The sequence below is a fragment of the Neovison vison genome, chromosome 2, assembly GCF_020171115.1.
Source record: "Neovison vison isolate M4711 chromosome 2, ASM_NN_V1, whole genome shotgun sequence".
Lineage (NCBI taxonomy): Eukaryota > Metazoa > Chordata > Mammalia > Carnivora > Mustelidae > Neogale > Neogale vison.
Genome location: NC_058092.1, coordinates 85,688,665 through 85,701,660, shown reverse-complemented (window position 1 = coordinate 85,701,660; position 12,996 = coordinate 85,688,665). Strand labels below are relative to the sequence as shown.

At 34.3% G+C, this 12,996-nt stretch overlaps 1 protein-coding gene across 1 annotated transcript in view; it reads right to left on the bottom strand.

The window, feature by feature from the left end:
* Positions 1-4,948: 4,948 nt before the first annotated feature.
* The window catches only part of AGL (amylo-alpha-1, 6-glucosidase, 4-alpha-glucanotransferase), a 73,056-nt gene continuing 65,008 nt past the window's right edge, over positions 4,949-12,996 (bottom strand). The window contains exons 31-34 of the mRNA XM_044238751.1: positions 12,540-12,637; positions 9,796-9,883; positions 9,549-9,682; positions 4,949-5,422 (exon numbers count right to left, since the gene is read on the bottom strand). Coding sequence (XP_044094686.1) covers positions 5,305-5,422; positions 9,549-9,682; positions 9,796-9,883; positions 12,540-12,637 — 438 coding nt within the window. The 3' untranslated portion in view covers positions 4,949-5,304. The remainder of the gene's footprint in view (positions 5,423-9,548; positions 9,683-9,795; positions 9,884-12,539; positions 12,638-12,996) is intronic.

Sequence of the window (12,996 nt, the reverse complement as noted above, 5' to 3'; positions counted from 1 at the left end):
TTCAAGAGAGGTTTTCCTCATAGTTCTATGGGGGATGAAGTTGTGACCAACTAAGAAATCATTTTGTTAGTCTAATGACAAGACAAGAGTGTAAAGAAAAAGATGGGGAATAGGTGAGAACCTAGCCAGGTAAAAGTGAGACTTTGTGATCTATCAAATGCGATGTGGTAGTCAAGATAAATAATTTTTTTAAAAAGATTTTATTTATTTGACAGACAGAGATCACAAGGTGGCAGAGAGAGAGAGAGAGAGAAGGAAGCAGGCTCCCTGCTGAGCAGAGAGCTGGATGCGGGGCTCAATCCCAGGACCCTGGGATCATGACTTGAGCCGAAGGCAGAGGCTTTAACCCACTGAGCCACCTAGGCGCCCCAAGATAAATCATTTTTTGAATGTTATGATTATGTCTAAAAAGACTTAGTGCTTAGTTTTGCACTTTCAAAAATCTGTCAGTTACAATAAATGTTAACAGTAAACATTTGCAGAATGGAGTGCCATATGTTAGTGAAGCACTAACTGTAACTTGGTTCCTTTGGTATTCTCCATGCCTGGGGGTGGATCTTCTAGGTTTTTTGTTTCGTTTTGTTTTGTTTTTGAATCTTAACTTCTTACTAAAGTTCTCATGTAGCAACTTTGACAGCTGGCCGTCTCTTAACATTTTTTTTTTCCTTTTTAAGATTTTATTTATTCATGAGAAAGAGAGAGCATAAGCAGGAGGAGGGGAGAGGGAAAGGAAGAAGCAGGATCCCTGAAAAGCAGGGAGCTCAACACAGGGGCCCTGTTCTAGGACCCTGGGAGGATCATTACCTGAGATGAAGGCAGACACTTAACCAACCAACCCAGGTGCTCCTCTCTTAATCATTCTTATCCTTGTTGTTTCTGACTTTTTTCTGCCTCACCTTGATAAGACACATATATATGCGAATGTATTCAAGTTGTGTAACCTAACCCATGCTTGGCACTTGGGGTCTGAATATTTAGCCAAGAGATTGGTTAGTTACCTTATTAAGGCAGATGGCTGCCGACACAGCATTTTGACCAGGTGATCCCGGATTATGCTTAGACCCAAGCAGAACAAGATCTAATGCTCTCTGTAATCAGACGGCAACTACTAATAGCCATGCTTGACTTATGGATGGATGGTGGTAAGAAATGTGAGGACAAGGACAGAAAATTGCAATTTTGAGGGTCTTTGGAGAGACGATTTCTAGTAAGAAGACGGTGATTCTTGGTTCTGTAATTTATGTGTTGTGTGACTTAGGGCAAGACACTTCAGCAACGTTCTCTTTATAAAATGGGTATAAAACATTTAGTGTAAAGTTGACTGTTACATGGTAGGGGCTCACAAATGTTTATGAAGTCTGAATTTTTTATTCCAACTAATTGGCTATTAAGTTGGACCAAAATGGATTACATACATAATAGCAGCCAAAAACACAAGAATTAGGAAGAATTTCAGCAAGCCAAAAACTGTTTTGAATAAATTGAGACAGCCTATGTTCCTAGATGAGATTAAATATGGTTAGTGTCAGTTCTTACACATTAACTTACAGTGTGAACAAAAGTTTAGTAAAAACAGTTAAGGGAATACTTTTTGGATATGTAAAAGTACTTAAGAAGAACAAAGGGAGGATATAAAAAACAGGATTCTAAAGAAGGAGAGTAGGAGATTGGTAAGAAATAGCTCTAAAAATATTAAAACAAAATATTATAATAGTTAAATGAGTAACTTCAATAGTATAGCACAGAAATTAGATAATTAAGAAATGTAATCACTATAAGTCATATTCAATTCATGAGTTTGGAATGTAACAGTTTGGAAAAAACCTAAGTAATGTCTTACCTCATTGCTGGTTACTGTTATAAAAAACAACTATTAAATCAGAAAAAATTTTATTAAATTATTGAATGAGGTTGTTTAAATTTTGAAGAGATAGAAGAGTTCACAAAGATAAACATGAAGAGATTTGATTGAAGAAAAATTAAAAACTTTTGTAAGTTAAAAAAAAAGCCTCTGACCAAAAATAACAAGGCAAATATTAGGGAAAAAACGGTAGCCAAAAGGATATAGTATCAGTATTAATAATTCAAGGCCTGTACAAATGGAAAAAACAAACAACTTGCTTGACTTTATTATTTTGGCACATTGAGGATCTATATAAATAAGTTTGTCAAGTTTAACAAATAAAAACTCATAAAAACTGAAAAGTTTGAATTTCTACGTAATTCTTATCTGAAGATAGAGATAATTATCTGCAGTAAAAATGAACCAACAGTAATGAAAGGCAAAGACAAAATAGATTAACTTTGGTCATTTGATGTTATTTTGTTCTATATTATAATTGAAAACAACAACAAAGAAAGTGGAATGGAGCATGTGGGTGGCTTAGTTAGTTAAGCATCCAGCTCGGGTCATGATCTCAGGGTCCTGGGATCAACCCCCACTTTGGGCTCCATGTTCAGTGGGGCATCTGCTTGAATTTTCTTTCTCTCTCTCCCTTTGCCCTTCCCCCAGCTCACTCACTCTCAAGTAAATAAATATTAAAAAAAAAAAAAAAGACACATGAAACAATCTTTATGGCCACTTTTAGGAGGTACACATATATTATATCCGTTCTGGCCTAGAGTATTAGCCTTTAGCAAGTTGATAAAAGGCAAATGAAAAATTTATGGAGGAGTACAAGGTTTCACGAAATACTAGCGGAATGTACACTTGCTAACAGAGCTACTAATATAGCAAAAGTTTATTTTGCTCCTAATTTCAATATGGCTATTAAATAAATTACCAAACAGCCTAAAATTCTTCCTTCTCTTTTTGCCCTCCCACATCCCACAAAAAAAACAAGTACTCCAAATAAGCAAGCCCTAAATAAATGGTAGTGGTCAACAGACTAGTTAATTATTAAATAATGGAATGAAATAAAATATGGTCCTTTAGAAAAGATTTTTATTTTCTTGGCACACAGACATAAAAATGACATTTTTTTTACTAGATATAGCAGTTGAAGACATATTGGAAATGAATTACAGTTCACTAGGTTATAATGTCCACAGATATGATGACAGGTCTCATGTTTCCTCAACTATCTTTGAAACATTAAATTATCACAGCATACTGGTTATACTGGTAAACTTACTTCTCCTGTTAAAGAGTAAGGTTGATCTGGATTACTGAAAAACCAAGGCACAGAACCATCACCAAAATGTAATATAATTGTACCTCATCCAACATCACTCAGGAATGAAGCATTTTAATTAGGTGTTCTTCAAATGACATTTATCCCTCTAAAGTCTAAAACTGTTCTTTTAACTACTTTTGATGAAATAATGTCTAACATGCTTTCTTAAACTTTAAAATAGACCATGCAGATAATCACAATATTCTTTCCCTAATAGTCCTTATTGGAATATCAACCACTTAATTTTCTAGTATAACATGATACCCTTAAAAATTACTGAGGTGGCTAATTGCCTTTCAACCCAATATGGCTATGTTTTAGAAATTATCAACTTTTTTCTATCTATCTATCTGTTTATCTATCCATCCATCCATCCATCCCATTTAACTACCAGCTATTACTTAATTTCATTAAATACATTGGTTTTCAGTTATTTTTCTTACCACCTTTAATATGAGGTTAAGGTAGAGCAACATAACTGCAAAAAACCTTTGATGACTAATGGTTCACTCTCTCAAGGTAGGTCATTCCTTGTAACTGCAAAGGTTAGAAAATTTATACGTTGAGCAATGAAGAAGGAAGGGACATTTGGAAACTGATCCGTTTATAGTGACCAGACAACTAAATTTGTAGGATTTAATCTGCTTTAGGTTGGGAAACCAAAAAAGTAAGCTGTTAAAACTATTTCTAAAGTAGGGCCAGCTTTGAAGAAGGGTGTGCAGGACACATTAAGTTGCAAGAGCTTTTGAATGTGGGAATCTGACATCTTTCACATATTTTTGAGACCTAGAAGTTTAAGTTACTTGCTTTTCTTATTTTTATTTCTTAGTCATACTGAAGATGGTTGGGTATGTGACCTTTAACCAAGAAAAGTGTTACAGTACCATTGTTTTATTAACTATAAATATACGACTGAATAATATTAAATAGTAATGAAAGGATTTTTGCAACTATTTTCTTTCAACTAAAAGTACAGTGGTCTTATTTAAGTGTTTCTTGAGATAAGAACAGTAAAACAATAAAAATTCCATCTGGAGAACAAAGTATTATTCAGAAATATCAACTCATATAAATGTTAAAAACCTATTTCCTTTTATGACTTCAGAATTACGGTCATGAAAAACTTTTTAAATGATTCTACTGAATTCAAGATAACTACTAAATTCATATATTTTTACTATATTAAGATTGTTCTCAATGCTAAGCTTATGTAGCTTTCAGTTAATAGGAAACTAGCATCTACTCTGACCCATCAATACACTCTTACACACAAACCAAAAATAAGTTTTAGAAAAATTAATTTAGCATGTTTTTCTTCAAAGTTCTCATAAATATGACCAACAAATGCATTTTGAGAATGTAAACCATCTCATAGTAGGAAACAGGAACTCAAGATTAATTTTATAAAACGTTTTAGGAAATAAATTCTTAAATGCTTGTTTTTTTTCATATATCCTATGTATGCATCATTAACATAAAATTATGGCATTCATTATATTAAAAACATTAATATATTAGTGAAATAAAAGCACACAGTGAATATCTGTGCTCCATTTCTGAACATAAAATTGTAGATAGATACTTCCGTGATTCAATTATTTGGTTACTATTTATCAAATGCAGTGTGGAAGGTGCTAGGAATAATACAGTAAAAGGTGAGAGAACATTAGTTAACTATAGCATATTCTGCATGTATTATTACTAAATAAAATATAATACCACAATTTGAAGATACTTTTCCATTTCTTTCATTACTACATTCTCATATTTCATTTTTGCTTATGTACAGTAGATTACATGATTTTTCTTTTTCAAACTCCAGATCAAACTCTTTATTCCTAGGAATTTCAAGAATTCTTTCTGAATTCAAAAAAACATCCTTTTGGTTATGATAGTTTTTGTTTCTGATTCAAATCAAAAGATACCTCTGTACATTAAAAAAAAAAAAAGAACAACAACAAAAAAAAGAATAGTGCTTTTGAAGTCTTACCTAACTGGGTATCAATATCCTGTGAATAAGATTTTTTTAAATGATTCAAGCCTGTGCATATAAAACATTTACATTATATTTTGACCTTGCACTCCATAACATAAGTGACTGCATACTTAATACATATCCACGAATCAACTATAAGTCATAAAGTGTTTCAAGAACAGTAGCAATTGACCAGGCTTGTGTTTCACAGCTGAATGGACAGTACTGGCCATTCTCATTGGTCAGTTCAGGAAGTCCTTTCCAAGGGGATCTTAAAAAAAGAAAAGACATTTTATGAGCTTTAACACATAAATTGTTTGTATTAACGAAATAGTCAATACATTTGGTGCTTTTTCCTTCTAGTATAGTTAAACAATCATGGGTAGTCATTTGCTACAAAATAAAAGAGATATCCTTATGATCTATGTATAAAGAATTTAGATTGAAATTTTAAGGTGTGCCTGGGTGGTTCAGTCATCTAAGCGTCTGCCTTCTGCTTGGGTCAAGATCTTAGGACTGTCTCCTATATCAGGCTCCCTGCTCAGCAGGAAGTCTGCTTCTCCCTCTCCCTCTGCCTTTCGCTCCCCCTGCTTGTGATCTCTCTCTGGCTATCTCTCTCTCTGTGTCAAATAAATAAATAAAATTATTTTAAAGTAATCTGAACCCCTTGGGCTTGGACTCAACCCCAAGACTAAGAGTCACATACTCTATGGACTGAGCCAGCCAAATGTCCCTGGATCTTGGCTTTTAAATAACATTCTTCATAAATACAACAAACAAACAAATAAACAAACAAAAAAGTAAACAAACCAGGGATAGAGAATTGCCCAACTAGACTGGGGCAGGGAAAGTAAAAGATGAGTTTAAAACATTTTATTGGGCCAGAAAGCAAAGTTCTTCCACTTCTGACAAACATCAAACAGCAGAGACAGTATTTCCCTCCTGCCTGAAACAATCAAAATACTGGAGAAGGAATATGAAACAATAATCTTCGAGATACTGGATATTAGGCAACAAAGAACAGTGATCCCTAAGAAATGAGAAAAAAAAAATGAAGGAAGCCCTATGACTACCATACCTTACAGCCTGGAGGGAGTTTCCAGGACTTGGCACAGGGAAGGGAACACAGGTAGAGCCTCGCAGACTCCTTGAGAGTCCAGGAAAAACACTAGAATTTTCAGGACAGAGTACAAAAAAGGAGAGAACTCTGGAGATATGCAGAGGGTCCCACTCAAGTATTCACCTACCAATTAGTCAACACACATGAGGAAACTAATGAAAGACGGGGAAGGAAACTAACAAAAGATGGGGAAAGAACCTCCTGAAAGAATTAAAGTAGTACCTGACATTTAAACAGGGTCAGCAACAGTGCTTATTTCCACCAGCCAGGTTTGAAAACTTAATAATTTTAGGGATATGGGATAGAGAACTCAGATGGGCCATGACTCATTAGTGGAGAATAATTAGCCCTCGACTAAATGCTGCTCTAGCCAGGCCCAACAAAGCTTAAAATCAGGGGTGCCTGGGTGGTTCAGTCAGTCATGCATCTGCCCTCAGCTCGGGTCATGATCCCAGATTCCTGGGATAAGGCCCTGCATGAGGCTCCCTACTAAGTGGAGAGCTGCTTCCTCCTCTCCCTTTGCCACTGCCCCTGCTTCTGTGCTCTTTCTCTCCCTCTGTTGAATAAATGAAATTAAAAAAAAGTTTTTTCAAAAAAGCTTAAAGTCAAAACCTGAAAGGATCAAACTGTTTCCAAATAATTTAACTGCATTCCAAAACAAAGTTAAGATTATTTATAGAAATACAAAAAAATCTAATACCAAGCAAGATAAAATTCATAGCTGGAATCCAATAAAACACCAGCAGGTGATAAGTAGGATAATACAACCCATAAGAAGAAAATAATCATTTATAAAATGGAAATAACTAATAATAGCTCATAGCTAAGTTAGTATCCTGTCCACATGACATGTACTAACTAACATATTAATCCTCAAAACAATCATGGTACATCCATTATATGAGGAATCAGGGCCAGAGAAGTCAAGTAACTTGCCCATGGTGACACACCTAGAGAGTGGAGAAGTGAATAATAATAATAATAATAGGATAATCATAATGATAATAGCTATTTTATATAGTTTCTGGATTAAATGAGTGGTATCATATAAATGCATTTAGAAAAATGCCTGGAACACAGTAAGTACTCAGTAAGTATTATTTCCTATTATTATAATTGTTATTAGCGTGAGGTAAACAAGGGGAACTTAATACAGATAGCATAAGGTTTTTTATGAAAAGAAGAAAGCAACAACTTCAAATACTATAGGCAGGTCAAAGAAGAGAACTTGGAAGGAAGTCATGGGATCTGGGAATGAGAAAGGATCTTGTTGAAGGGGCGCCTTCATGGCTCAGTCAGTTAAGCATCTAACTCTTGGTTTTGGCTCAGGTCAAGATCCCAGGGTTGTGAGATCGAGCCCTGCTTTGAGCTTTGGGGAGTCTGCTTGTCACTCTCTGACCCCCCGCTCCTCCCCTACCTAATATAAATAGAATCTTAAAAAAAAAAAAAAAAAAAGAAGAAGCAGCGAAGCAAAGGAAGGTTCTTGTTGAGTGGTCACAGAAAGCAAAAGGAATGAGGCTACTCCTATAGGAAGTTTGCTGAGAAGAAAACAGAATGCTAGGACACAGCTAGAAGTAAGAACAGTATGAATGGACTTTATTTAGGATGGGCTGACAAATTTCTTTCTAGCTTAAGAAGAAAGAATCAAGTGGAATACCAAGAAAGGATAATTAGTAGAGCAAGAACATGGAACAGGTGGGAGGGATGAGATCATGGGTAAAGTAGAAGAGTGATCCCTGCAGTGCAAGATGATTTTACTTCTCACAGACAAAAGAAAGAAAAATAAATGCAAACAATAATAAATACTGTGGGGCAATAAAGATAGGATATAAGAATGTTCACATCACATACAATCAGACTCAATTTCTAGATGAGGAAAAAGAATTATGAAAGGGTTGGGTTTTCTGTGACTGCATTCAAGTGAATAAAATCAAATTTTGAAAAAAATAGAAAACAACATTCATGGTGATGGATGGCAGCCCTTTGTGTTCATATAATCAAGGAGATAAAATTTATGCTGTTTATGCACAATTATTTTGAGCAATAAGCTGTACATATACAGGCATGCCTTGTTTTATTGTGCCTTGCTTTACTGCACTTTGTAGACACTGTGTTTTTTACAAACTGAAGGTCTGTGACAACCCAGCATCAAGCAAGTCTATTATAGGCACCATTTTTCCAAAAGCATTTGCTCACTTTGTCTATGTAATATTTTGGTATTTCTCACAGTATTTCAAACTTCATTATTATTTTATTTGTTATGGTGATCTGTGGTCAGTGATTATGATTTGTTGAAGGCTCAGATGATAGCACTTTTTAGCAATAAAACACTTTTAAACTAAGGTATGTACATTGGTTTCTTTAGACATAATGTTATGGCATATTAAATAGATCACAGTACAGTGTAAATGTAATTTTGACATGCACTGGGAAACCGAATAGTTGCCTCACTTTACTGTGATTTTTGCTATACTGCAGTGGTCTAGAACTGAACCCACACTATCTCCAAGGCATGCCTATATTTAGGATTAATCTATAATTTGGGAAATTAGGATAGCTTTTGACTATATATATATATATATATATATCATCTTACAAAGACACATAACTCTGACACTATCTCTAATAACTATGACAAAGGAGGTGACAAATGGATTTGAAATAATAGGAAAAACCAAACCTGATATTTTAATTATAGTAAAACATTTCTGAAAATTATTCATTGATACATCTTTATTTTTAATTTATTTTTAAATTAGTCTAAATAAAAAATAAACATACAGTATTATATTAGTTTCAGCTATACAATAGAATGAACCAGCATTCTATACATTACTCAGTGCTTATTAAAATAAGTGTATTTCTAACCCTTTTCACCTATTTCACTCATCCTTCCCCTGCACCTCCCCCATGACGACCACATATGTCTTTAAATCATTTAACTCAAAGGGCCTGGCCTGAATACTTTTAGTTTTTGTATTTATTCTGTTTTAGTCATACCCCCAAATATCCACTATATTTAAAAAATCAGACTATTCCACATGTATAAATCATGCAATATCATCTTCAAATTAAAATAAATAGTAACTTAAAATAATTAAAGGAAGGTGACAATTATATCATTGAACTTGTCATACTAAAGAAGAGTAAAGCTTTGAAATTTCACTGGGATACCTAGAGTATATGGAAATGAATTTTAAGGAGTTGTTATTTACCTAATATCTAATGAACCGACTAAACACTAGTTATGGAAATTACATGACCCCTGATGACTTACCTCTCAAGATGAACGTAGTGTCGGGAAAGAATGTTTTTAACCAAAAACACAGTCTTGGCATTAGCCTCAGGACCCATCAATTTGGAAAAATATAATTTTGCACGAAGAAAATACCCAACGGGCCACAGCCACTCCTAAAAAATGGTGATTTAAAAGTAAAGAAAAAGAAAAAGAGCTGTGAATACCTTTAAAGCTATTTGAAAAATAACTTCAACTGAAAACTCTGAAAAGAGAATGAAATTCTTACAGGTCCTTGGTGATAATTGAAACCTTTAGCAAGATTGTAGTTGTCATTGTCTAAGGCATTGTCATAAATTCCACAGTAAACCATATCACTGCAAAATGATTGAAATTTAGGTTAGAAAAAGATCAGTTATTACACAAGAAGCATTAGAAAGATTTTTCAATAGCAAAAGTAGGAGAAATAATAAAATTATTTTGTCTTCCAAATCTATAGAATAAGCTCATCATCTATCTAACCTTAAATTAGTATATACTGAGTTTAGAATACTTTGGGGTTTTTTTTACAACCCATTTAAAAAATTAATTAATTAGCTAATTAACTAATTTCTAAGTAAGCTCTACACCCAATGTGGGACTTGAACTCATGACCCTGAAATCAAGAGTCACATGCCCTACTGACTGAGCCAGCCCAGCACCTCCAGAATACTTTAACAATGTGTTAGGAAATGATTAACAAATAGTTACTGGCTAATAAAAAAAAAAGATATAGGGCGCCTGGGTGGCTCAGTGGGTTAAGTCGCTGCCTTCGGCTCAGGTCATGATCTCAGGGTCCTGGGATCGAGTCCCACGTCGGGCTCTCTGCTCAGCAGTGGGCCTGCTTCCCTTCCTCTCTCTCTGCCTGCTTCTCTGCCAACTTGTGATCTCTGTCAAATAAATAAATAAAATGTTAAAAAAAAGATATATATATGAAATAAAATAAAACATATAAAATATATATAGTATTCAGGTATCTTGCCTTCAAGGAGTTAGTCTGACACTAAATATTTGTTAGAGTCAATTATTTTACTAAGCTTCTCATATACTGATGATGACTAAAATACACACAAAATAATTTGAATTAGTAAACATTAAAGATACATTTTCATTAATTATTATATATGAAAGGTTTTTTTTAAAAAAAACATTTTATTTATTTATTTTACAGACAGAGATCACAAGTAGGCAGAGAGGCAGGCAGAGAGAGAGCCGGGGAAACAGGCTCCCTGCTGAGCAGATAGCCCTATGTGGGGCTTGATCCCAGGACCCTGGGATCATGACCTGAGCGGAAGGCAGAGGCTTTAACCCACTGAGCCACCCAGGTGCCCTAGGTTTTTTTGTTTTTTGTTTTTTTTAAAGATTTTATTTATTTATTTGATATATAGAGAGAGATCACATGTAGGCAGAGAGGCAGGCAGAGAGAGAGGGAAGCGGGCTCCCCACTGAGCAGAGAGCCTGATACGGAACTCAATCCCAGGACCCTGAGATCACGACCTGAGCCAAAAGCAGAGGCTTAACCCACTGAGCCACCCAGATGCCCAGAAAGGTTGTTTCTTAAACTTGTCCATGAAGTTATTTTAAAACTAACTAAAATTGGAAAAAGTTTTTTTAAAAAACCTAATTAAAATAGATACTTATCAAATTACAAATAGCAACCAAATAGACATAGAAAATTTATATACTTACAAACTTAACAAACTATTACAAACTTATAAAGACACATAATACAGATATGTTTTTTTCTAGACATAAAGATAATACAAGAAAGTTATCTGTAGTCAGTTTAATAAATTATCACTTTTTTCTTTTAGTGAGAGGCAGAACTTGCTACATGAGTAAGCTTGAACTGTGTGTTCCAGTGGTTCCTAACACCCCTGAAATTATGAAGAACACCTCAGAATGTAGATACACACAAAAAGTCTGCATCTCAAGACTGAAATGAGTACACAGTAAATTAGGAAAATTCTTCAAAGGTAAGGATATTATATAGAAAAGGGACTCTGTCATATATTGATATAGAAAGCAAATTATGTTGGGTATCAAGCTTTAAAGGAAAACAACAAAAGACAAACAGGAAAGTCATTAGAAACTCAAGAAAAAACAAAAGTTGGAAAAGAAAAGAAATATAAAATGGCATAAATACATAATCAAAATAAAAACAAAGTCAGTTAATGGTTTAAATAAAAACAGTGGGGTAATTATATAGAAAGGATGGAAATGGTTGGTAGTAAGGTGAGGAGAGAGTTACTCTTTTATCTGTCATCATTGGAAGTAATCAATTAATGTCTAATATTTTTAAAAAACTCAAGAAACATCTGTATACACATAGTATTTAGAAATATGGAGGGAACTACTGGGAGTTAACAACTTGGAAAATAAAGACTGTCTCTAAGGAGACAATATGTCTATGCTTCCAATGTCCATAATAATCATGTATTACTTTTATAATCAGAAAACAATAGGCATTAGGAAATATTCATAATGTATTAGTTTTATAAGCTTAAAACTCTTATTGATTACTCAATATAGGACAAGCATGAATACTGATATTTAATGAAGATACAGCTGGTATTTTTTTTTTTTTTAGATTTTATTTATTTATTTGACAGAGAGAAATCACAAGTAGACGGAGAGGCAGGCAGAGAGAGAGAGAGGGAAGAAGGCTCCCTGCTGAGCAGAGAGCCTGATGCAGGACTTGATCCCAGGACCCTGAGATCATGACCTGAGCCGAAGGCAGCGGCTTAACCCACTGAGCCACCCAGGCGCCCCACAGCTGGTATTTTTAAAAACTGTTTGAACACAATTTCAGAGAGTGTGCTGACAACCAAAAAAATTAGGGCTGATGCAATATAATATCAACAATATTCTTAATACTTATACTCCAACTTACTCTGGGTCAAAAGTTTTCATGCCAAGATTAAATATAATTAAATATAATTATTTATTATATACCATATGAACAAAATTCTTAAGATTTATATTTTAACTTACTCTGGATCCAAAGTTTTCATGCCAAGGGGACCAAGCAATTTTTTTTCTGCAATCTCCAGAGCTTTCCATGCTTTTTCTGCAGTAAAGAGCTCAGGGGCCTAATGAATGTCAAAAACAAATATTCAAACTTTCAAAGCTCACAAAAGAATTAGTTTTCACCCACAGTGGAACATAAACTATTCATAAACTTAGAAATGAATACTATTTAAAAATTTTAGTGTGGGTTGAATTGGTTTTGAGCACAGATGTCTAACCAGATCTAATGCTATGGGGCTGACTCAGAAGCACTGTTCTTGGCCTTGGAAGGTAGGAAAGATGCTAGAGGTGATTATTTCCTTGTGTCATTTTAAGAACGTGTATGAGCTCCAAAGGAAGTTGCCACAGCTACAATGAAGGCAGAGCACACTTAAACACACCTAATTCATTTTTCAGAAGATTTATAATAGCTTCCTTTAAG